At 41.0% G+C, this 24670-nt stretch overlaps 1 protein-coding gene across 5 annotated transcripts in view; it reads left to right on the top strand.

The window, feature by feature from the left end:
• The first annotated feature begins 477 nt into the window (after positions 1-477).
• The window catches only part of UBE2E1 (ubiquitin conjugating enzyme E2 E1), a 50702-nt gene continuing 26509 nt past the window's right edge, over positions 478-24670 (top strand). Inside the window, exons 1-5 of one of the 5 annotated variants that reach the window (XM_026065932.1) lie at positions 519-608; positions 709-742; positions 1275-1339; positions 2641-2819; positions 4968-5018. In XM_026065932.1, the coding sequence (XP_025921717.1) occupies positions 2668-2819; positions 4968-5018 (203 nt within the window). In that variant the 5' untranslated portion in view covers positions 519-608; positions 709-742; positions 1275-1339; positions 2641-2667. Of the gene's footprint in view, positions 609-708; positions 743-1242; positions 1340-2640; positions 2820-4967; positions 5019-24670 lie in introns of all 5 variants that reach the window. The other 4 variants (XM_026065930.1, XM_026065928.1, XM_026065929.1 and 1 more) reach the window with 4 other exon arrangements.

The raw sequence follows: 24670 nt of genomic DNA, 5'->3' as shown, positions 1-24670 counted from the left end.
AAGTCAATAGGAATGCTCATTCCTATTGTCCCTTCAGGAATAGGTCCAGCACTTCAATTAAGAGCTATGGCAACCTACAAGGACTACAGGGAGAGGTGACCGAGTGTACTGGTCTTCTGAACATGTGGTAGGTATGGTGGGTCACTCTTGCCAAATTTTTTTTTTTTTTTCTTTCTGCTTGGTGGGCAGAGAGTGTGCGAGCGACAGCAAAGATTTGGGGGAGAAGAGTAAAAAGCCTCGAAAATCCAGTACAATAGCACTCCAGTCCACTGAATGCAGCGCCTGTCATACAAACGGGCTCCCAATCAGTGGACTTAAAAAAAAAATTCCCTAATACTTTTACCTTGGGAAAACCGGAGCAGCTTTTCCTTTCTGCGGCTGCCAAGCCCCGAGCCCAGGATTTTGTTTTCTCTCCCAGCACGCGTTGATGACATCACGAAGTGCCCCTTCTTTGTGTGTCAGTGATGTCACCAAGTGCAGTGTGGGGGACAATGGAATCCTGAACTCCGGGCCAAGGCAAGCGGGAAGCGGCTGCTCCCGCTGTTGATCCGGGGCTGATCCAGGAGAAGGAAGGCAAGAAAACAGCTGCTGCTTTAGGGCTGGAACAGGTGAGAGACGGGAAAGCTGCTGGGGGATCCTTTTGGGCTCGCTTGCCGTGGGGGGTTTGGGCTAGGCTTTTTTTTTTTTATTGCTTTCCAACTGAGACAGGTGAGAAGTTGCTGCTGCTGGAAGGACAAAGCAGGTGAGGAAAGGGAGAAGCTTTGGGGCTGAAACAGTTGTAAGAATAAGGGGAAACCAAACAGCTCCCCCCCCCAACCCTAATAATCGCCTCTCAGCCTTAAAAAAGCAGCACCAGGAGCGTGTCCCCTCTCCCCGCCACCTGCCTCGGGCTCGTCCCTTTGGGGCTTTCGCCCCGAAGCAGAAACCGGAGCCGGGGGGGGGGTATTCCTCACCCCCCCTCACCCCTTCGCAGATTACTTCCCAGAGGGTCTCCATTAAAAACTCACGTCCCCCTCCGCTTGCCCCTTTCTTCCTTCCTTCCTTCCCGGCGGGGAGGGACGGGGACGGGGGATTGCGGCTGCTGGCCCTCTGCAGCCCCGGAGTCGGGGCCCCTGCGCCGCTCGGCCCCCCCGGCCCTGCTCGGTCCCAGGCCGCGGCGGATCGCGCCCCCCCGCCGCCCCCGAGCCCCCGCTCGGTGTTGGGGGGGGAAAGCAGCTAGGGAAGCCATTGCCTGTTTAATAGTTGCTGTTGCAGCACTTCCGCTTCTCTCCCAGCGAGAGAGACACGAGTGGCCAGGCCCAGCCGCACCGAGGAGGAGCAGCCAGACACAAAGGGAGAGGTAGGGGGACGGGGGACCCCCCGCTGCCCTTCCCGCCGCCCCGGCCGGCCCCTGGGGGCAGGGGCGAGGGGCAGGGCCGGCGCTGGCCCGGCGATGGGCAGCGAGGCGGCGGAGCGGCGGGCAGAGGGATCCTGCCCGGGCTGTCAGGTACCGCTGCCCCCCCGGCCCCGGCGCTGCCCGGCCCTGCGGGGCCCGCGGGAGGGGGCAGCGCGGCCGCAGTCTCCCGCCCCGGCTCCCCCCCGCGGGGGGCGGCCGGCGGCGGCAGCCCGGGGCCCGGCGCCCCGGCAGGGAAGCGGCCGTGTGTCGGGCCCCCCCTCCCGGCCCGGGGTGCCCTGGCCGCGGATCCCCCCCGCCGCCGCCGCCCGCGCACGCTCCCTGCCCCCCTCCCCGGCGACTTGGTGCCCCTGTCGGATAGGGACCTGCCCTTTGCCGCCCGCCGTGCTCGCCCTCCTTTCCTATCCCCCCGGGGGCACCGAGCTGCCCTCCACACCCGGCTGTCCGCCCCGCTGCTGCCTTCTCTGCCCCCTGCCTCCCCCGGGCCTCCCCAGGCCCTCAGCTCTCACCCCTTGTAGGCCCTGGCCCTTCTCGTCTCTCCCCCCCACCCCCAACACAGACCCTCCGCTCCCTTCCCTGTTTCCTGACGGGCCCCCTGTGCCGTGGGCCTTAGTGGGTCTCCTCAGCATACCCCAGCCCCTATTTAGCTGTTCCCTTTTATTCCTCCCAGCCTTCCCCCCTCTCCCGACACACGCTCCCAACTCTGGATCCAGCAGGCATGGGTTTCTTCCCCTACAGGTTACAGATCCTCCTTCGGGGTCTCCCCCTGTAGCTAGTGATGCCCCACTTCCATTTTAGTGCTGGCAGTGGTGGTCCTCTTATCCCTTCCTCCCTCCCCCACATGCTTCCAGGGAACTCAAGAGACCGAAGCTGCTCTGTTTTTATTTCCTACACCCCTAGGCTGGATAGTGGTGGGTGGTGATGGCTCCTCTTGTGTATGCAGTTTGGAGGAAGATTAGAAGGAATTGCTTTGAGCTTCCTTGATCCTTGCAGTCCAGTCCCTCTCCTCTCATTCCTCACTTGCTTTCTGAGAAGAAGCTTTAAAAGTCCCTTCCTCCTCAGTGTAACTAGTGCAGGGGAGCCAACTGCTCCTCCTGCTCCAACTGTAGGGCCTGAAGAGGAGAGGGAGACATGAGGACTTTTTAGAAGGAGCATGACCCAGACACAGAGCAAGATTGTCAGCTGCCTTTCTCTGTGTGTTTGTGTTCACTGTTTGTTCCCCACACCCTATGGTGTCTCCTCTCCAGGTTGGGGTGTGTGGTGGGGGGGTCGCTATGTCGGATGACGATTCGAGGGCCAGCACCAGCTCCTCCTCATCTTCATCCTCCAACCAACAGACAGAGAAAGAGGCAAGCACACCTAAGAAGAAGGAGAGCAAAGTCAGCATGAGTAAAAACTCTAAGCTGCTATCTACCAGTGCCAAGAGGTGAGGCTGCAGTTAGTTTTTTTTACTGCTTCACTGTATCTTTTCTCCTTCCTCATTTTCTTTTGCTCCTTTTTCCTGCTGCTCCCTTGTTGTTCCCATTCCTCATCTCTAGCACTTGTGTTCAACCTTTCCACACAAAGCTGCCATCGTCTCACTTTTTTCAGCATCTCTGTGCAGTAAGGAGTGTCTGCCCGACATTACTGCTCTATGATCTCTCTTCCTGCTTCTTCCTCCATTCCACCCCAAATATTTTTCTTTCTTTTTCTCCAGACTTTTTCTGTCCCCCAATTATTTCTGCTGTCTTTTCCATTTTCCTTATTAGCATCAGATATAGGGATGTTTCAGGAATGGCGTGTGGGAGCTTAATTCCTTTTCTACTAGTGGAAGCTGAGTGGTCTTGAGTAACATTTAATTTCTATATCAGTTTCCCCCTCTGTAGAAAGGGGTTGATATATAATGGCTTTTTACTTACAGGACTACTTTGAGGGTTAATTAACATCTGTGAAGAATTTTGAGTTCTCTTAATGAAAGAAAGCATATATGAGCACAAGTGGTGTAGTATAGTGCCAAATCTTTTCCACCAAATACATTACTGTTTTCCTGTCTGCTCAACACTTACTTTAAATTTTTTCTGTATAGCTGTACATTGACTAGAGTAAATAATCCACAGCAGGTCCACTTGTGGACATTCTATTCTAAAATACTTTTTTCTTAAAAGGCACAGTGGGTTTTTTGAGGGGAAAAAAAAATACTTTCTTTCCAGAATAATGTCTGTATCGGGGGGAGATGTCTGCATAGAACTGTAGTAATTCCAGCTACATCAGTCAGTTCTCTTCACCTGGACAGACTCTTGGAGTCGTTCAGTTAAAACATCGTTACCCTTTTTCATTTACTCTGTTTCACCTAAATTTAGCACCATCCTGCTCCAGAAAGCTAAGCTGGTAAATAAAGTTCTTAACCAAACTTTCAGTACTTCARTAAGAATAACAGTCCATCTCACTGAAAAGCTTTGTCAAACGTCACAGAAAGGTTATATCYGTAGATGTCAAAAGTGGCTGGGGTTTTATGCAAATGCTCTGCCATTGCAACTAAGAGTTTGCTGTGGTTTTGTAGAATTTAGGCAGTTTGGTTATTCCAGATCTCCACTCAGCACGTTTCCTTGGGAGACTTGTATAGATAGTGGCAAGTGATGTTTACGTGTGGTTCTCTTAGCTATTTTGAAAATAAGATAGTTTTAAAAGCCTGCTGATTGTGAAGTGCCTAATACAGAAAGACGGTGGTTCTTGTTGCATGTGGCAAGTAGAAGAGAGGCAGAAGATGCTGGTTGAGTTTAAAGGGGAAGGGAGCCAGACTCAGTGCTGGGTGGGGAAATTTGGAGGGGAAGCCTGAGTGAAAGTAATGGGACTCCAGGGAAGGGGATGATAGCTGGTTGGGCGTTCTGTGGCAAGAGCAGTGTGGTGCTATGTAAGCCCAGAATAGTCTGGTGAGGGAGGGCAGGGTGTTGTCTGAACGTGGTGAAGAGAGGAGTGGCTGAAGTCCTGAGGGAAGGGACATGGTTGTTGTTTGGTGTTTTGGGGGTGAGGAAAAGGGAGAATTGAAGGGCAGGAATATGTGGCAGCCTTGGAAATATGCAGATTTTCACCTTCTTTTAAGTGTCCTTGGGAATAGCTCAGTTATTCACTCCCCTGGGGCTGGTGTTTTTTCTCAGGATGGTGATGGAGAGGGGGGAAGCCAATTTGGCAGTGAATGTTTCTCTCAATTCCAGCAAGACAAAATTCCTTCTCAGACTGCACTTTCGTCCTAGCGCCTTGTGCATCACATTTGCAGAGGATGTCCCTCATTTACAGGCAGGTTGGCAAGAGTAAAGAGGACAGTCTTTTCCACTGTACCTGTGTGGCTGGCATCTTTATGGGAGTGTACAGCAGTGCACCTGTCTGGGTTCAGTGCACAGTGCCTGTCTGCTTTTCTGACTGTAATAGGGTGCCTGTCCTGTTCAGTGTGTTTGGACTGGTGGGAGGCTACAACTGAGCGCTCTTCTATTATGCAGTGTTGCAAACTCATGGTGACAGTATGTGTGTAAGGAGTACGTGTTAACTGCGATCCCACACAGTGACTTACCTTTGTTCTTTCTTGCTTTTGTTGCCACAGGATTCAGAAGGAATTGGCTGACATCACCTTAGATCCACCTCCCAACTGCAGGTTTGTATTGATTCCTCCCCTGGGGAGGGCGGGGGAAGGTGAGGGGCTAATGTGTGTTTCGTGTTAGTTGTTATTGTCCGCAGAGGTTCTGGATAGAGCAGAGGAATGACTGTTTAGATGGCTTAAAGTACTTTTGTGAATGCTTGGATGATGTTAGTTTCCAAGGGGTTGGCGGCGGGGGGGGGGGGAGGAAAGGACTGCAGAGATGTTATGTGTTTTGATACGAGTTTTCTGGGTGTTTTTTATTTTGTTTTTTAATAATAGCATTTGAATCTGTCATACTGCTTGTGTGTATGTTTCTGAAACTGTCCTGTAAAGAAGAGTGTGAAAACTTGCTCTTGGTTTGTTTTTTCTGGTTTATAAATCTAATGCTTGACTGCTTGCACTAATCTTATATAAATAAGACTCCTGCCAAAGAAGCAGAAAACAGTAAAAAGCTATGAGCTTTCTAGCTCAGAGAGTTCTGTTCTAAACAGTAACTTACAGTGGAAGAGAAGTGTGAGTTCATCACTCAGCAGGTGCCCTACAGAAGCACATGTTAGCTGATGAAGCAGAGATACTCTGTTGCCTTTTATGGAAACTCTTGTTTTTAAGTATGTTTTAGAAACTTGTACCTTTTGTTTAAAGCATCTGGCAGGTTGATTTGGTTCATTGCCTGGTGGCCCAAGCCTCTTTGTATTTGGGGAGAAGACAGTAGTTGTGTAAAATCTTCGTTTGTGCCTGTTCATTCAAGAAGGTTGCTTTCAATCTAGTCTGTGTTCACTGTAGCTGCCAAAGCATGACTCCGTTCCTGTCTTCTTGCTGTGGCTGGACTAGGTTTGAGGCCTTTTGATGTTGGTAGCAGCAACAATCAAAAGAAAATGCTGTTTATAAATACCTAAGTCAATCTTTTTAGTATTGAGTTGTCACCCACAAATGCACATAAACCTTTTTACTGAAGCTTTTTGCTGCTGGTAGTCTGCAGGGAAACATTGGCATGAGTTAGCCTAACAGGTCCAGAGCCACACTTTCAGGACCAATCTGAAGGATCAAAATTAATGAAACTAGGAATGGGATGAGGCATGTGAGTATAATAGAAGTCTAGGCTGAAAAAGACATTCTCACTTAAGTAGACTCATTAAAAAACTCACTGGCCCTTCAACAAATGCTATGATCTTTTGACAGTGTTACCAGTGGGTGATGCTTAGGGGAAAGGAGAGTGGCTTAGGGTATGATAAGCTTTTTTGATTTATTTATATAGTGAATCAATGTCATAGAAGTATTTTCTAGGATGTGTTTTAAGTATTCATCTAAATGAATTACAATGCTTTAGTAACTGGCTAGGCAAAAATGTGTTGTTTTTTTTTTTATATATAATACTAAGATTTTGTGCTGTTTGGAAGATAACTAATGAGCTCTGAAACCTTCAATTATGCCAATATTATTTTAGTGACAGTAGTGACTACCCTTGTATCACTGGAGCTTCCAGCTTTTGGGTTGGAAACGTTTGTCCTGTCTGCATCCTGACTCTGATCAGGATGAAGTCCAGATGCTCTCCCCTCCTCCTCCCACCATACCCTGATTTTCATTGGAAAAAAAAACAGAAACATGGATCAGAAAGGAAGTGCGACTTGTAGTTACCCCAGTCTGGATGATCAAGGGGCTAGGATTGCATTTTGAACTTAGATCTGTCAAATGTTGTGGTAGTGTGTAAGTATGTCAGATCGCAGGTTTCATCTGAAAGTTTGTGTAAATAATATTGGAACCCTAATTTGTCCTTGTCTGAATTGGCATCACTCATGGGTAAAAATGAGCTAGCAGACTACCTGTCAAAACATGGTTGTGATTTTTTTATTACATAGACCACTGAAGATAATGCACTGCAAGGCACACACAATAACTTTGTGTTGTTTCAGCCTTTATAGATAGTTCTAATGGTAAAAATTAGTTCATAGTACAAGTAGTGACCATTAATCTCTGCCCATAATGTAACTGCAGGTATTCCGCATTCCTTCCAACCTTCAAATGAATGACATTGAAGGTTGGCAAGTCTTAAAAAAAAATACTGTGAAACTGGCATAGTTCTTACTGTCTGTTGATATGTTGATAAGTAGGAAGAAAAGGACAGAGGGTTTTTTTTTTTTTTCTTGGTGTGTGTGTGATCAAAGGGGTTTTTGGTCTTGCTTATCTTGGGGTGGAAGTCATCTTACTTTATTAAAATTAGTGGTGAGAGTGAAGGAGAACAGCTCTGCTTATGGCTAGCCAGATTCAAATTGCACAGGGGAGCACAGGGAGTTTACCTCTGTAGCAGCTGGTTTGTAAAAGGGTAGGCAGGTGCTGATCGCCACAACAGTGAGATGAGTTTCAGCTATCACAGTTACGGAGAAAGTTCACCTCTTGTAGAAGAAATAGAAATAGTCAATTTGTGAGTGTGAGGAGATTAAGCATTTGAGAGACTCTAGTTGCTGCATGTTGTTTAAAGTTGCCAAAACTTGTTCTGGGAAAACCTGCTAGCAGTGTCACTGCTTTCCTTTATTCCCCCCCCCCCATATGAACATTATTAACATGCTGTGAATGAGGTATTAAAAACATAGTTTCAGAACTTAGTTTCAATTTCCTTCTTTGGTGCTTTGATTATCCTCACCTTTCTTCTGACCTCAAGCCCCCCATCTCTGCTGTCTTTGTGCCTTTTGTCCTGCACCTCTGCACATTTTTTCAGGTGTTACTGTGGGAAGCAGAGGGGGGATTCCTTTCTTTTTAGAGGAACCTCACCCTCTCCTGCAAGACTTATCTCAGAACTCACATATTCAGGTAGCTATATAAGACACAAGGTAACATCTGTTCTGCTATCAACTTTAGGGGACCAAAAGTCTCAAAGCCACTTTTGAAAATGGAATAGGATCCTGCATTACTTAAGTGCCTCTGAAACTGTATCTTAACAAAAAAGAATCTGTGTTATTTTGGAAATGTAGGACTCCCCTCCCCTTCCCCCACCACTGGATGCTTGGTCTTATACCCCTCACTGCCATTCTTTTATTTTCCCATGTTGTTTTATCCAATGCCCTGGGTTTGATAGCAATTCAAAGTTGGTCATGCTTTAATTTTTGGCCTCACTGCAAAGTGCTGCTCTTCTTCCACTCTTACTGCAGTAATGGGAGTTCAAGGTATTTAACACGCTCAGAGCAACTGAGCATGTTGAAAGAAAAAGCTTTAGGTTCTAAATGATTTTTAGTAAGAACCGTTTTATATTTCTTCTTGTAAAACATCACATATAAGATGCAATTGCAAATAATGAAAACCATTTGATATTTAAAATAACTTAAAAACAAATGAGTTTCATTTTTATTTTTGTAGCTTGCAATGACCATATTTTCATGTGTGTATCCCACAGATCATCTGTTTAAGAAAAACAACCAAAAAAAACCCCAAACCCAAAATACACTCAACACCCTGTGATTGAGCCACTGTGTGGGTTTTACACATATGTGGGTAATATGAGGGAAAGTTTATCCCAGAATTTCCTCTCCCCTCAGTAGTTTCCTTGCTTCTGGTTTTCCATAGCTTGCTTCTGTCCCCCAAATGCTCACCTGGCCCTGGCCTCTCATGGACTGCTTCATCATCTCCTGTAATCCCTTTGCTCGTAATGTTTCCCTCCCTAGATTGTGATTCTAATTCTATGCAGGATAGTACAATTTATACAGAGACAGAGGTTATCTGCGTGGAAATACAGTGTATGTTTGGCCTTCCTTTAAAGAAATAGATTTTGGACTTGAAGACTTTTTCTAAACAGTATATATTTAATACATTTCACAAATTTGTGGGTTCCTGAGGGAGACAGTGCTGTCCTGGTAAATGTCCCAGTGTAGCATATGTGTAGCATTTTGTTAATTTTGAATGGTTCTTACTTCTCTTCATTTTTTTTTCAGTAGGCTAGCATTTTAGACATCTTTAATTTTCTGTTGTCTGCAGGATGATTTGTTTCTGATATTGATGTTGTTATGAAAGTTAAATGTGGCTTTCAAATTCAAAAGGTGGTTAGTGGTTAATATGAACTGGAGAATAACTGTGTAGATCTGAAGTATTTCAAATCTCTTAAGATGGTACCTGATGATTTCTCTTCCTATTTTGTATTATAACAGAAAGTCGTAATTTTTGAGTTATAATTTAAATAAGATATCTGGAGACTTTGGACTTTTGGTTTCTGTAGGTGTTTGTGATAGCATATATCATGTCTTTGCACTGGGTCTTGGAAGTCTGCATCCACGACTGTCTGCAGATGCTACATTTGTAGATAACACTTGTGAATCTTGTGCCAAAGCTTTGGTTCTGTCACGATGGCCAGGTTTTCAGAGCTTTGGTAGGAGTTGATTAAAGCTTTAAGTACCATTTATACTCTTTATGTCATTTATTTGACCTCCATATCTGCGCATCTCCTGTTCGTAAGCCTGCTAATTACTATGAGGTTGTGAAATAAATGATTTCTGTGTGCTGCAACTACCCATCTGTAAAATGGGGAAAAACAAGTGACTTGTCCAAGGTCACACAGGAAGTCTGTGGCAAAGTGGAAAAATGAATGTAAATCTCCTTTGTTGCAGGCTGCCTTGAGCTTAGCTGTTCTGCTGCAACTGTGTGCATCGGTYGTGTTAGGAGCAGGGCTTTGAGTTTATGCTTTATTGGGTGTCTGGTATTGACTGTATGTAAGCATGGTAATTTAATGTTATTTTTCCCATCTGTGTAGAGGGACCAAAATGGATATTAACTAGAATTAATGTTTTTTAATCTTTCTTACCCAAACTGAAACAAGTTTGTCTCCACATGGCTCATTTAAGGCCATATAGGCAAGACCAGCTGTTACTTAAAAATAATTTTCAAACCTTTACGGAAAGAGACATTTGCCTGCAAGGCTTACAATCGCTTCAGAGTGAAATGCTATCACAAATTCATTATTTAAATAATAATAAAATACAGTTGTGTTTCCTGGCTCCTTCAGCCCAGTTTTTGTAAATTCACAGAATAAAGACCAGATCTCCCTAAGGGTCTTGTGAAAGTTAGCTGTCAGCACTTAATAAATATATGTCTCTGTATAGATGGTGGGGAGAAGTGCTCTCCAGTCTAATATGTGGAATATCCAGAGTTTTCAAAACTTTGCAATGTGGAAGTAAGATTTCTTGGCTAGGGAGAAGTCTGCAGAAAATGTGTGGCKCAAAGGCAGTTTTGAACTCAGTGGTTTATTTTTCTAATTAATATATTTCATCTATGTACTGTGAAAGTGTAGCATTTGTTTTGATTACAGTTGTTTTTATGGTGCTTGGAATTTTTTGCAAATGTACTTTCCAAATATCTCCAGCTCTAATAATGCTTTAAGTGCTTTTGCTTTTAAATCTAGAGTATTATCTAAGGATGTACTGTCATCATTAAATTATAGTATCAATTTTTTTTTTATTTTCATGCTTTGAAGACTTTCCTGAACATAGTCATACTCTAGCATAAATTTTCTGGTCTTATATTTTGTAATTAAAAATTTTAATTTCAGTAAGACCGTTTTTCCTTCATGTACACACTCAAATTATTAGATCAAAAATGGCATAAATGCGGGGTTTTATTTCCTTGTTTAGAAAAAAAAAATTGCATGCATTTTTATCTTGTGACTACAATGCAGATCATGTTTAATTTGAATTCTCAGCTTACGAAAGTGGCTTTAGCACTCCTGTTGTTGTTGTTGTTTCTCTGAAATAGGTTTTTTTTCTGTAAGACGTTTCAAACTATAGGATAGGAAAGATTTTCATAATTATTGCTGTGTGTAGTTGAAAAATGTCTTTTGTTGTATAAACTACCAGTGGTTCACCATTCCCTTCCCCCTTTGTTTGGCACATGATCCCTGGAGAAATAACTCTTCCTTTTGAAACAGTGTATTAACTAATTTAGCGATCCTCAGCAGCTGCGTATGGTCTATTTTGCAAACCATAAAAATAATACTATTGATATAGTTGGTGAATTCCAAGTATATGTAGGTTGCAATTCCTGCAGGCGAAGTCCTCTGCTTGATGTCTTCAGACAATAGCTGCATAGGAGCAGCTTCTTTACTGTGGGTCGATTAGTTTAATATTACAAGAATTCACATTTCTGAAGACAGTGAACTGTTTTTGTGAATTTCCTTTAAAAATCAGAAACATTTTAATGGCAAGGTTCCTCGGATCCTGTGGCAGTAGCTGGCTCGTTCTGTGGTAGATTTTGTTTGGCGCATCCTGGCTCAGTAATTCCCCAATGAACTACATTCTGTGCTCTTGCATGCCAAATATCACAACGATGAATCTTGAGAGCGGCTGTGAAATTGTATCATGGCTAAGAACAAAGAGGATTGAAATCCCTCCTGTGCGTGCTCTCTTGTATACTACTTAATTTTTATTATTTGACTTTCAGCTTTGTTGCCCTTGGAGGGCACTATGCAGCTGTATTTATTATGCTGCATATATGTTTTATTAGACAGATATTCTAATATTTTGTCTCGGTTATGCAGTCTTTAATTTGGTGTAATTTCAGTTGCCTTCCAGCTTTGCCTGTCTTGATTTTTATACTTGGATGCGTGCATAGCAATGGGTTATGTGTCTGGTTTTGTTTTAAGAAATATTTATGAGACGTGCATGGTACTTTATAGACATAAATAGGAAACACTGTATGTGGAGTACACTTTAAGGGCTTGATTCTGCCTTGTCTTTCTATAAGAATACAAAATTTCCACAGAGAACTAGAAAATCTAGGGGACTGATAGTGTGATAGGGGAAGTTTTTGTGTTTTGAGGATTTCCACAAGGGCAGGTTGGTAGGAACAGAGTTTTATGGCTTTTGTAGAAGGGATTGGTCCTGAGGTCAGATAAGATGTAGTCTGATGCCAGATCAAGCGTGGTCCTGCTGGTGAAGGGGATGCTCTGGGGTGGAGACAGAGCTCACCTGCACTCATAGAAGTTACGTCAATGGATTAAGGTTATTGACAAGCTTGTGCATAGCAAAACTTCTACAGCCTCTGCCTGTAGTCTTGTGTAATTTTAAGTGGGAGACCCCAGTCTTCCGTATAGCACTCCTTTAAAAGTATTTAATGTACTAAACAAGAAGGACATATGATTTTATGTGAATGGGTTAAGAGATTATTGCACATCTGTATAGACTTGTATACCATATACAAAGTTAAGGGCTAGGCTTTCTCTACCAAAGTAAGTGCTTTAGACTAAGTTAAATTAATGATATTATTTAGTCATTATAGTAGAATCTCACCAATCTGTACATTTATTTGAATGGCTTAAGTTTATACGTATTTTTCCCTCTGAGGCTTAACACTGCAGGTGTAAATACTTGCTTCATTACTTTACAAGATGAACTAGAGAACATGTATTGTCAAGTACTATAAATAAACAAAAACTGTCAAAGTAAACACTGTACATGTGGAATTCAGAGGGGGTTTCTTGATTCCCTTGCCAATTTGCAAATTTCAGCAGCATGCAATTGATCTTCCAAGGCATTTGTGGAAAGTGTAATGGTTACTACAGTGCATTTAATAAATATTTTCTGTGTGTGAGAGACTAATTGACATTACCAGGAGAATATAACACAGATCTGTATTCTTAACTGCATCATCAAACGAGCAGCATTCTTCATTAACCTGGGCTCCCTGGGATGGGAGGTGGGGAAGAAGAGGAGAGCGGGTCAATCAGATTGTAACTTGTATTAGAGGTAGTGTTTGATTCTTCCCCTTCTCCTGCATGATTTCACAACTTAAAATCTAGATCAGGTAAGATTTAGTTGAGCTGTTTTGAAAACTGGGCCCAGGCCAAGTTTTGGCAGTTCATTTGTTTAAGAGAAAATACAAAGTAATTGGATTAAGGAGGCTGTACGATTAATGATGTAGAGTCCTGTTAAATTTCTTTGCTTCTATCTTTCTGTGAAGCAGTGCAGAATTTAAGGCTTGATTCCTCCAAGGTCTTCAACTTTTAGTCAACAGTGAGTGTAAACCAAATCAGGATGCCAGTGGATGTATTTTACATTTTCTTTGTATCAGTATTAAAGATTGTCCAAGAGATTAGAGAACTGCATTTCTGATCTTTCCCTCTGGAGCTGTTGGGCTCACTGGAAGCCTAGACAATCTTGAAATGTTGCAGAGAATTGCAAAGGCAGTAGTAAATGTTACTGGCTAGAATAGAGGTATTCCTGTGGTGGGTGAGCTGCTAGTATTTAATGTTCTTTCTGCTGTGGATTTCTGAGCAATAGATTTTTGCCAATGAAGCTAATTCCAGTGTCTGTTAAGGAGAAACCAGTAGGTTTTTTTKTTTGTTTGTTTGTTTGTTTTCTTTTCTTTAATGCCTGAGCTCCTGCTGAGAATTGCAAACAGGAGTGAAAAAAACCCCCACAAATGTTAAAAATTAATTCTGAAGCTAAAGGTGGCTTTTCACAATAGATAAGTTGATGGGGGAAGCAGGGGAGAAATCTTTTTGTATGGGCCCAGAAATTCATCAGGGTTTTAGGAGACACCAGAAGAGCTTCAGTGCAGTAATGATCATTACACAAGGAAGCCTGTCAGGATAACTGTCCAAAATGTTTTACCTGCAGACTGACAATCCCCACTTAAATGTTAAAATGCTTATTTAGGTGATCACTGTTATGGATGTGTCATACATTTGAAATTTTCAAGTGGACAACTTCCAGAAAGTTTTAATGTATTATTTGGTATTCTGAACAAGCATAGACTCTGGCTGCTCTGAGAAATGGCCTATAAACAGTAAAGAAATTGCAGTATATTTTAATTAAAGCGGTGCTTAACTGTTGCAGATGGTTTTGAAAGATTGCTAAAATGCACGCAGTTGTAATAACATACAGTTTTAAAGCAGTTATATCAATACTGTAATATACCACAAAAGGTCATTTCATCAGAAATTTCTGATCAATCAAGCTGATTGTTGTAATATCACATTTGCACATTAATTATTTCCTACGTGTCTTGGTAAACTTTTTAAAGGAGATATATTAGATGATGCATGTAAGCATGTATAGCTGGTGTCCTTCTTAACTACCTTTTAAGTTGTTCATCAGCAAGAATTGTCTAGTTTTGTTTTTGATGGTGTGATTTATTTTATTTTATTTTTTTAAATTTGGGAATCACATCATGTTTCATTATGCTCTGTTTTTTGAGAAAACTATTTATGTTACTTACACTTGGGGGCACCATGGGTGAGAGGGAGAAGACAGTATACTTTAAATGGCTATGCCAAATAAAATCTCAAAATACCATGAATCTGACTATAATTCTCCATAAAGCTGTGTTGATACTTTCTCTCCTACTTAAAACTGAACTTCAGCACTACACTATAGTGATCTAGGAACTCGGGCAAGATGATGTATAATAGTTACAAGAATGACGTAGGAAGGCTGTCACTGGGAATGTAACCRGTGTCAGGTCTTCAGTTTATTTTCAGGTGCCATACTGCTTGTCTTTTAGTAGCATCTCTGGATTTAAGCCTCTAGTGAAATTTTAACATTTTCTTTGGAATAACATCTTCCCGATATTTTTCCATCCCCTTACTCACCATATGAGGTTAATCATATTGTTGGTGTTGATAAGACTGTGAGAATGAATGAGTTGGTGAAAAAGTGGAAAGGTGTGCTTTCTAGCTGGAATTTGAGTAGAGACACAAACCACTTTGGGCAGAAGGTCTTGTGTCCTATGGACAGCAATATTGTGCATAGAGATATTAATGGTGAGTGTAGGGGGTGGCACAGAGAGATGGCCCATCAGGATGGCTGAGACAATTTTGCACCAGTTGCAGAAAGAAAGGGTTGTGGCAAAGGTGGAAAGCGGAGGAAGGCTGAATTTTCTCTCAGCTCCAGCAATTTAGCTCCACTTTCTTATTGCCCTCTTTAAGGAGCATAAGAGATGGGACATCCTTCTCTTGCATGGATGGAGAGGGCCATCCATGGGCCAACCTTTTCTTGGGTATGAGTGAGTTTTAAATAACAAGCCAGCATGCAAGCTGCCACAATAGTTTTCACTGCACTGTTGTATTATACACCCACTTGCAAGGCAAAATATTCACATAGCAATAAAGTCAACATGTTTATACAATCTTTTAACTGCTCACAATGCTCTGTAAAACAAGAAGGCACAACCTACTACACCTTTCAGAATACAATGCATGTAACAGGTGCCCAACTGTATCTTTGCAGGCCTCCTCGAACTGCTACATGAGCTGCGTGCGGCTCTTGAGCCATGGATTGTCTTCCTATATCTTTAGAAGCGCATGAGTAAGAGCGTGAGCGAGAAAACAACGGTGAGGAGTGGGAAAAGAAAATTAGGGGAGTGATAGCAAGAAAGGAATGGAGTGAGAGAAAGGCCAATGCAGAAATAGAGGGRGGGGGAGGAAGGAAGAGAGGGAAACAGGTAAGCAAGACGAAAAAGGGTAGGAAAGTTCAAAAATCACTTAAAACTCAGTGGATATCAATCAATGTAGACTAGTATTAAAGACAGGAAGCTGCAGACTTAAGTTGTTGAAGGCCCAGTGAACCTCTGTCTCCTAAAGGAACACACCCTCCTTCATTAGCCACTGGAAGAGAAGCGTGACAAGATCTCTTACTCACTAAATCCTGTAGTATTTGAAATAGTATTTGAAAATTCACTGAAACTGCTGGGGGTCACTCTAAAACAGATAAAGTCCTTGTGTACAGGCAGTGGAATTCAGGAATCTGTTGCTGCAGGAGGTTGTGGAGGCAAATAGTATCAGCACATTTGAAAATGGGCTGAACAAATTTATGGGCACCAGATAAACAGATACAAAGAGAGAAATCGGGGATGTACCCTTTATCATCCCTAATCCAGTGGCTCTGGATGCTGTGGGAGTACAAGGGGAATAGACTGGAGATAGTGGCCACAGTCATGTATTCCCTCTAAATAGTATCTGTTCTTGCCACTGTCAGGAACAGGATATTGAATTAGATGACCCAAAAGGGGCCTTTTTACTTTATTAGTGGAGTACCCACCAAATACGCAGTTTCTGCTTTTCTGTCCCCCTTTTCCCTGTTGTCCTTCTTACCCTCACTCTAGTCCACTAACTTTGGTCTCTTTTCTGTTACCTTGTTCCACTCGGTGTTGCTTTTAGACACAAAATGTTCAACTTCTGCCCTTTATGGAAGAGTTCCTGCCTCTTTTCTTCTTAAGTTTTGCTTTTTAAAACAATCCCTCATTTTCTATCACTCAGCCACTTCTCTTTGCCTTTGTGAAGGGTTAACCTACATGCTGAATTGTTGAATTTAGACTGTAAAATTTTCAGGGCAAAGGACTTCTTTTCTTCTTGTCTGTGTTTGCAAAGCAGTATGTAAATTTCCAGCTATGTTTAAATATTCTTTAATAATAAAATAGGCTTAGTCCTTGGGCTTGTAGATGTCTCCCTRTCCATGCCACCTCCCCAAAAAATTAAGTTCTGCTTATGTTCTGACATTGCATTTTTTTCTTATCTGATTGAAGTAAATAAGTGAGTTGTTTTATTCAGCAGCTATTGTAGTATCTTGAATATGTGATTTGGTTATTTTCCGGTTTTATGCACATCAAGGTTATCACAGCTGTTACTTTATGATACTACTACATTGTAATAGGATAATGTGTTTTGAGATATATTAGTTTTTTTCTGGATAGTAGCAGAGAAATAATAAAGGTGTCCAACAGCTAATCTCTTTCTTTGCTGTCTTTGTGCTCCCACTTCACCTTCCGCCTCAATAACTAGAAGGACTGTAACTATTTGTTAGAGAAATATTAGTTAAATTGCAGAGCTATTACATGTGCTGAGACATTCCAATTTAAAGTACTTAGTATTCAGTGTGTGTACTTAACTCCTAATGACTATAAATATTCTGTTATATTTGAGCTTTTGCAATATATCAGGTGTGTCTTGTAGATATTTTTTTCCACAGCAATTGCAAATTTAGATGCATGTAGATGGTGCAAGCTGTGACTTCTACATCACTTTACAAGGATATTTGCTTTGCTTTTCATAGTAGATTTTGTTCTTTATGCAGAGATGTAAAGTTATGCTTTTAGATAATTTAGCACTGAGATTGCTCAGGTACATGTTTCATTGCAGTGCTAAATATCACAGAACTAGCTATTTACGACATCTTCAGTATCTAGTACTGGATTTTGTCAGGAAAGATTAAAAAATAGGGATAGGACAGTAGAGCCTTGGGATGGTAATGCTTTGCACTGGAGATGTGATGAACTGGCAAGGTCTAGGCAGGTAGAAGTGGAGTAAAAGGCTGAGGAAAAGTGGGGACATGCCATGATCTCTCTCTTATTGTGGTTGACTGAACAGCTGGATGGGATTTGTTTGTGATCAGTTTGGCTTAAAGAGAGCAAAGGAAGGAGCCCAAATGGGGTGTGGATCTGGGAAGGAGAATTGTGTGGTAGCTTGTGAAGTCTATTCAATTTGCAGCAGTCTTCATTGATTCAGAAAGAACAGAAAAAGAGAAAGGTGCTAAAGCTGATAACTGAACTATTACACACTGGGGAAGACTGGGAATGTGTGGGGTGAAGTCACATATTTACCTTGGAAGTGGAGAACCTAGGGAGAAAAAATGTATTTTGCCAAATCCTTTTTCCCAGTAGCAAACCTGACAGTCTCTTAAGCAGATTCACGGCTCTTTGCATTTCTCTTCCAGGCTATTTCTTCATTGCAGTCTAGTGTGTACCAACTCACCAGTGTGATGTAAGCTTTGCAGAAGAGAGCCAGTGTGCCTGTTCTGGCCCGTGGCAGTGGCCCTCTTCTGCAAACCATCACAGGCTTGTGAAGAACAGTGTTAGTGTCTTCCTGCCTTCTTTTCCTGCTGCACAGAACTGGTTCTGGCCCCTTCTCTTTCCTAACACTCGCACCAATCTTTCTGCAGTAAGCCATTACCTTTGTCAAACTCTGCAGCCCGTGTCTGCTGGGAAACTGAAGAGGCAAGGTTCTCCTGTCGACAGAAAGCAAATGGTTATGAGGAATTTAAAAACCGAACAAATAAAATCTATCTTGTTTTATTAATTTACTTGCAAATGAAGTAGCAGTGATCAACTGAACTACTGAATGTGTACATAGATTTTTTGAATTAAGTATTCAGATCATGAATCAGAAGAGCTTGATAAAAGGGAGACAGGAAAAAGTGTTTTTGAAGTGCTTAAATGGTCAATTGGGATAATCCTGAGTGTGAGGAACACATAGGAATTGACATTTGTCATCTTCATTTGCATGGTATTCTTTGGTCATTAGAAAAGTGTATTTTATTACCTTAAAAGGTTTCTAGTCAAGACGATGTATCTAAACTTCACTTTGGGGTCATGAGAACATGTAATGTGTCATAAACAACATGAGATCAAGTGCTAAATTTCTGCCCTTGCTGAAGATAGTGAATGAACTGCTTTCAGAAGCAAGTGTTTGTATTTGTCTATGTTCATGTTATTAGAGTTGAAGGTCACTACAAGAGTTGTGAGTTTTAATGTATAAAATTCATTATTGAACTATTCGAGCACCTTACTGTTTTATATATATCCAGTGGCTTTCTTTCTCTCAACTAGTATATGCAATGACAGTAAGCATTTCTTTCCTTTCCTTTTTTTTTTTTTCTTCATTTATTAATTAGGCCGAGACAGCTGTATGGAAGATTGCTTCTTGCTTTTGGCTTCTGTAGGAAAGATATTTCTTTTTCTTTTTTTTTTTTTTTTAATGTGCTGGGTATTGTATAGGATTGTTTTCTAGTAGGGATTATATAATATGATTATGCAATTATCTTCTCTTCCTAAGGGCCATGTATGTGTTATCTGGTCAGTAGAGAGAAACTCACACTTTTGACCTTTATGTCTCTTTGGACCCATTAGCTCTTGGACATAGTGGTGCTTCTAAAATTGCTTAATTGTTCAAAAGAGATCATTTGTACTTACTCTGTTATTGCTATTTGATGCTGTCTCTCCTCATGCTGCCAAAAACCTACCGTGTATTACATTTTTATTATTACGTAAAGCAGCTGTAAAACCATGTGGTTCTGTAAGTGTATTTGAAATCTTTGCTATTGGCTACTTAATTTTTTGTCTCTGATAACTTTTATAGTTTTGCCACCACAGGGAGCTAATGAAATGCAAATATATAGACTGTTTGTTTAATAATAGTAATAATACAATGTTCAGATTCATGGTGCTTCCTTTCTGGTATTTATTATCCTGTTGCAAGTGTAAGAAATGCTAGGGCATGCTGTGCTGGTTTTTTTGTGTTTTGTTTGTTTTCTTTTTCCTCCATGCATTAGTTTGACCATTGCAGTCATCTGATTTTAGGAAACTTAAACAGTTGTAGAGCGAACGAGCATGTAGCAAACAAGGAAAGGAAAAAGATGCATGTGCAGAAAGACATTGATCTAGATGAGGGAAGGTCTGTTGAACTCTTGTTAATACTTGTATGCCTGTGGGGAATCAGTCCCATGTGCATCCTGAGCACCCTCGCAGGGATTATGAAAGGTAATTTGTTCTACATGTTCAAGTTCATCTCTTTACAAGTAATACTGAAGAAAACAAAGGGCTTACGTTAGCCTATATTTTTTGGTTCTTTCTGTACCCATTTTAGTCTGTAACAGAACTGCATGTCTCAGGAGTGAGATTATTAAATGCATATATTTATTACGGGTCTGACTTTTGACATTAGCTGTTTACAGTAAGAGCACTCGTTGAGATGATGAGTCTCTTGATCATTCCTAACCCTAGTGGAAAATGTGTTTAAAAACAGCACAACAGCCACTGTGCAGCCTCTGATACTACTTTTCATCCACATTGGTTACAGCTGCTAAAATATTTTTAATAAATAGATTGCCTTAGTTTAAGCTCTTCTGCTTTAATTGGAGCTTGTGTAGCTTAGATCCTTCTTTCCACTCGATTCAGAAAGCTATCTGAACTCCAGTTGCCACTGAGCCAACACTGCATTCCTTCTGTGGTGTGTGTGCTGGGGAGGCATACGTACTTGTTGGGGTCTTCTCTACTTGGATTAAAGGAACAGAACCAAACTGTCAAGACGAAAAGATGCTCAGGAGAGAGAATGCGTATTCGGATTTTGCARGTAGATGAAGGTGAATGTGTAACAGCAAGGGAAGCGCTGACTGATGCCTTGTTCTATTTCAGTATGTGTTTTGCCATAGGTAAATTGTTGAAGAAGGATGAGAGTGCAATATAGATGCCAGACTTCAACTTTGAAATAGGTGAAGTAGAGTTTCAGTTAGATTTTATTTTGCCCACTAGTTCATTGTATTTTCCAGGGTAGTTAGAAGGAATTATTAATAACTTGCAAATTTTAAAATCTCTAGATATCATCTGTACAAGAGCTCTAAGGCAGCAGTGTTACATCTGATCTGCTTTCTGTTCATGGTATGTTCAGAGTGTGCACATATGTGCACACGCCCCTTTTGAATTCATTTATCAGAGGGCAGTTGTATTTCTGAGAAAGTAAAGTTTTCTGCTTACTTTTCCCATCATTGCTTTCTCCAAAATGCACAAAAACAGCTGTAATGGAAAAGAATTGTAAGATCAACTTTTCTTTTCTTTAGCATTTAACTTGACTTGCTGAAGTGAACAGAATACATGTTTTCCTAAATTCTAAACATTGCATCACCCAGGAGAAGCACACGTGGGAAAGTCCCTTAGGTGCAGGCAAAACAGACTCCCAGGGATAATGTTGAGTTGCCACAGTTAATCCCAGAAGTATAAACAATAAGGCCAAATGTTGTCATGACTGAGAGCAAGAACTGTTAGCTTTGATTGGTGCTGCAATATTGTATATTCTGTCATCATTTTGTAGCAAAAATAGGTTGCTAAAGTAGTAATATAATTCTAGATCTGCCATCATGGAAGACCAGATAAAAGCATGTGTGTTCTGAACAAATACTTAAGCAAGGGGGCTGAAGCAGGCTAATTCTCTCATATCAGTCCTGGATGGCCTTTCTGCTTTCTTAGTCTTGTGACTGTAGCAGTAGCTGTTCATTTTAACTGTCACTGAGTCGAGTTACTACACCTATGGAGACATACCAATTTTGTGCATGTGTGCCCATATGCGTGTATATATAGACGCATGCATATTTAAACATATTTTTTATATGAAATAAAGTGCATGTATGATCAGGATGGGACATAATTGTACCTTGTCACCCAAGTTTGTTTAAAGATGTATGTCTTTTTTAGAAAACTCGGTCCGAATGTCATCACACTTGATTAAGGCACCTCTTTTTGTCTTTCACTCACCTGGGTTTCCTTTTTCAAACAGATCCTTCTGTCAGCAAGTAAGAACAAATTGTGCTCTTGTGCCCTTGGCAACTACCAATAATAGCAGACTGGTGGCTTTCCCACAGTCCTTGCAGAGTTTTAACTTGGAAAAATGAACTTCTTAACGATGTAAAAGCATACTTGGTTTTATGAATTCTTTCATTGTCAAAATATACCTTAAAAAAAATCTGGTCCACATGATTAGTATTGTCAACAACAGTTTTTCTGTTCCAGAAATTTGTTTTCAAGTCCTGAAACCTGTTCTCATATAACTAATGCCTTTTCTAAATGCATATTAATAATGCGGGTGTAAAGATCAAGGATCTCACTTTCTCCCCGGGGGGGGTTAGCCCGCCACAGTTTTGTTTCCTGAAGGAAAAAGTAGACTTCAGGGGGAAAAAAACAGCACTGCATCCATGATTTTGCAGAATGAAGCATTGTGATGTAAACATTTTCCTCAAGTCCAAGCTTCATTTCTCTAAACATAAAAAGAACCAAATTATTCAAAATGAAGAGGTTGTAGTCCTCATTTAAGCAGTTTAATATTAAAGCACTGTGATCTCAGTCTTCTCAAATCCATTGGTTTTATATTTTTTTCTTCTGAATTACTGCCTTCTCACTATGATTTTCAGTACCTGGCCTGTGAGGAAGTTTCAGCCAAACTAACGCAAATGTGCATAGAGCATGCTCGAATGCTACTTGGCGGGTGGGTTAGACTTCCTACAGAAACTGCCAGACTTCTTAAGTCAACTTTTTCTGTGTTCTGTGATTTTACTTGGACAATTTGATGCTGTTTTGGACACAGCTAACTGCAGCAGCATATCTGCCATTGGAAGGCGAAGGAAGTTGGAATTGTGCTTGGTCAGCCACGCTGCAGGCTCTGATCTAGTATTGAATCTGAGAGTAACCTTTGTATTTAGGTTCCAGTCCTATAGCTTAGGTAATGGAAAAGCTCTGCAGTGTCTCTGAATTGTCCTTCTTTTTTATCCTTCAATAACTTAATCAAGCAGGGTTTCCACTGAAACTGCAACACCAGTCATCCGTTTGTAACCCTATCAAGTCCCTCTGAAACCTCCTTCAATTGCTTTTGTAAATTCAGTGCCTCTTTGTAGAGATCCCTATTTTATGAAATGTTTTGGTTGAAGTCATGTTTGTGCTTGGTGCAGCTTTCACCCTGGTAATAGCAGTTATATGCAAATACAGATGTACGCCCTTCCTGCAAGTTCCCTGAAATGTCATTGTAAAGTCGTGGCATCAATTCCTTTTAAACCACTCAACCATGATGCTGGTGATGGCTTCTAAGAACTTGCTTATGCTCACAAAATGAGTTGGAACCGTTGACTGCTACTGCTTCTACAATGAGGTTTAAAATAGCACACTGAACATTGGTGATATCAGAGGTTAGGGTGACATTACCTGATAGGGTGTCTTCTTTTTTTTTTTTTTAATGCTGATTCAGGAAGGGGTGGGAAGGATTATTACCCCTCTCCCTTGCTAGCATCTTCAGCCACACAGATGCTATATTTCATTTGGTTGGAGGGTTTGTTTACTTATTTATTTTTCAAATATAGGTTTACTAGTGTTGAATAGAGGACCATTTTTAATGCTCTCAGTAGTTGTTTTCTCATGTTTCCTCATAAGCAGCTTGCTCTGAGTTCATGAAGTTTAGGCTTTTTAGTTCCTTTATTAGTTCCTCTTTCTTGGATTCTACTAGTAGACAGGAAAGTTTACTCTGTCTGGAAGAACATAGCCAGGGTGAAATACTTCAGTTATTTAGTTAACTGTTTGCTTCATGCTGCATTGAATACTACTGTAAAAGAAAATAAATTGGAAACATCTGTTTTCCTTTTTCTCATAACATAAGAACAAAGAAATATTCTATTGAAATTAAAGGTGGCAAATACAAGAGTAATAAAAGGAATGTATTATATGTGTCTTTCACACATATAATTAGACTGCAGAACTTACTGTCACAAGAAAATGAGGCCAAGAACATAACAGAATTTGAAACAGAATTGGGCAGGCATTTGGATGTTGTGAATATTCAAAGTAATTCTTATTAATTACGGTGATTTGGGAGAAATATTAAACCTAGGCTCCTAAACTTGAGCAAGTTTATCTTGAGATATCCTAACAGAAGAGCAGATTTTGGGTGTTCCCTCAAATTAAGCTTGCATACAAACTAAAATGTGCTTGAATTCTGAACCTTGAATGGAAATCTCCCTTCCTTTTAATCCCAGCTTGCACACATGCAAACATTTTCTCCTTGCCTTCCTCTAAATATACATATATGCACCTGTTTTGTGTCTCTTTGGGGCTGGATATCCTCCTTAAATATTATCTTTGGCCTTTTCCTAGTAATGTTATCATCTCATCCCAGAAATGACCATTATGCACCATGTCTGATCAGGTTGCACAGAAATGCCTGTGGAAATGACCTCTGAAGTGAGAAATAGAATCCTAAAACTTATGAGTGATCAACACCTACATAGAGCAAGAGCTGCAAAGTTGATTAAACTTAAACACACTGTAATGAGTGAAATCACTATATTTCTGAAAAGGAAATGCTGAAGGTAGCAGGCTCTTTACCATGTCTTGGCTTTTTAATAAGTGGCACTTTAAATTATGGAATTAATTCCACAGAGTGGAAGAATATAAGGAGAGAAGTAATATATATGTTARAAGGTTTGACTACTGTAGCTGACATTTATGCCTGCAAATCTCAGCAGGGCTTTAAGCCATACAGTCCCTACACAGGAAGTGGGGCAGTATCTTTTTGATATGCTGAAGGTCTTTATTATCTGTAATATCAGGAAAAAAAAAAAAGTACTTGAACAAAAATATAATAGGAAAAACAATTAGAAATCCCTGGGCACTAGCCAAAATATCCACTGTCTTCAGCTTCTCTTATTGGGAGTATCGGAAAGGACATTTGAATAAATCATTTGGTTTTAAAAGAAATAACCTTAACACGTCTCCTGTAGAAGAGTTCAGTTCTCTTTGCAGAACTGTATAAATTCCTACGTAAGGTTCCACTGCTCTGTTATTACCCCAAAGCTATGGTCAGGTAGCGTTTAGAAGCAGAGTGTCAGAAGCAGAGTTTGTTGCTTATTTATAATATGGTCAGCTGCAGCATCAATTGATCACAAATGCTTATTCTTCCATAAAGAATACAATATTTTATCTTTTTAGAGAATGCAGAAGGAACAAGGACACTTTTAAAAGTGTTCTTTGCTGATAGTGAGAATGGGGGAATGACATAATTACTAACTGGGCTAAGTGTGATGAAATAACCCCCCAGCCAAGTGCTTTGCAGCAATCTGGCTCTTGCAGTCGCTGTTATTTCTTCTGGGTTCCCAAAAGAGATTTGTGTG

This window comes from Apteryx rowi, unplaced genomic scaffold, assembly GCF_003343035.1.
Source record: "Apteryx rowi isolate R43461 unplaced genomic scaffold, aptRow1 scaffold_234, whole genome shotgun sequence".
Taxonomy (NCBI): Eukaryota; Metazoa; Chordata; class Aves; order Apterygiformes; family Apterygidae; genus Apteryx; species Apteryx rowi.
Note: the sequence above shows the minus strand (reverse complement) of the source record. Positions and strands in the feature narration are given on the sequence as shown.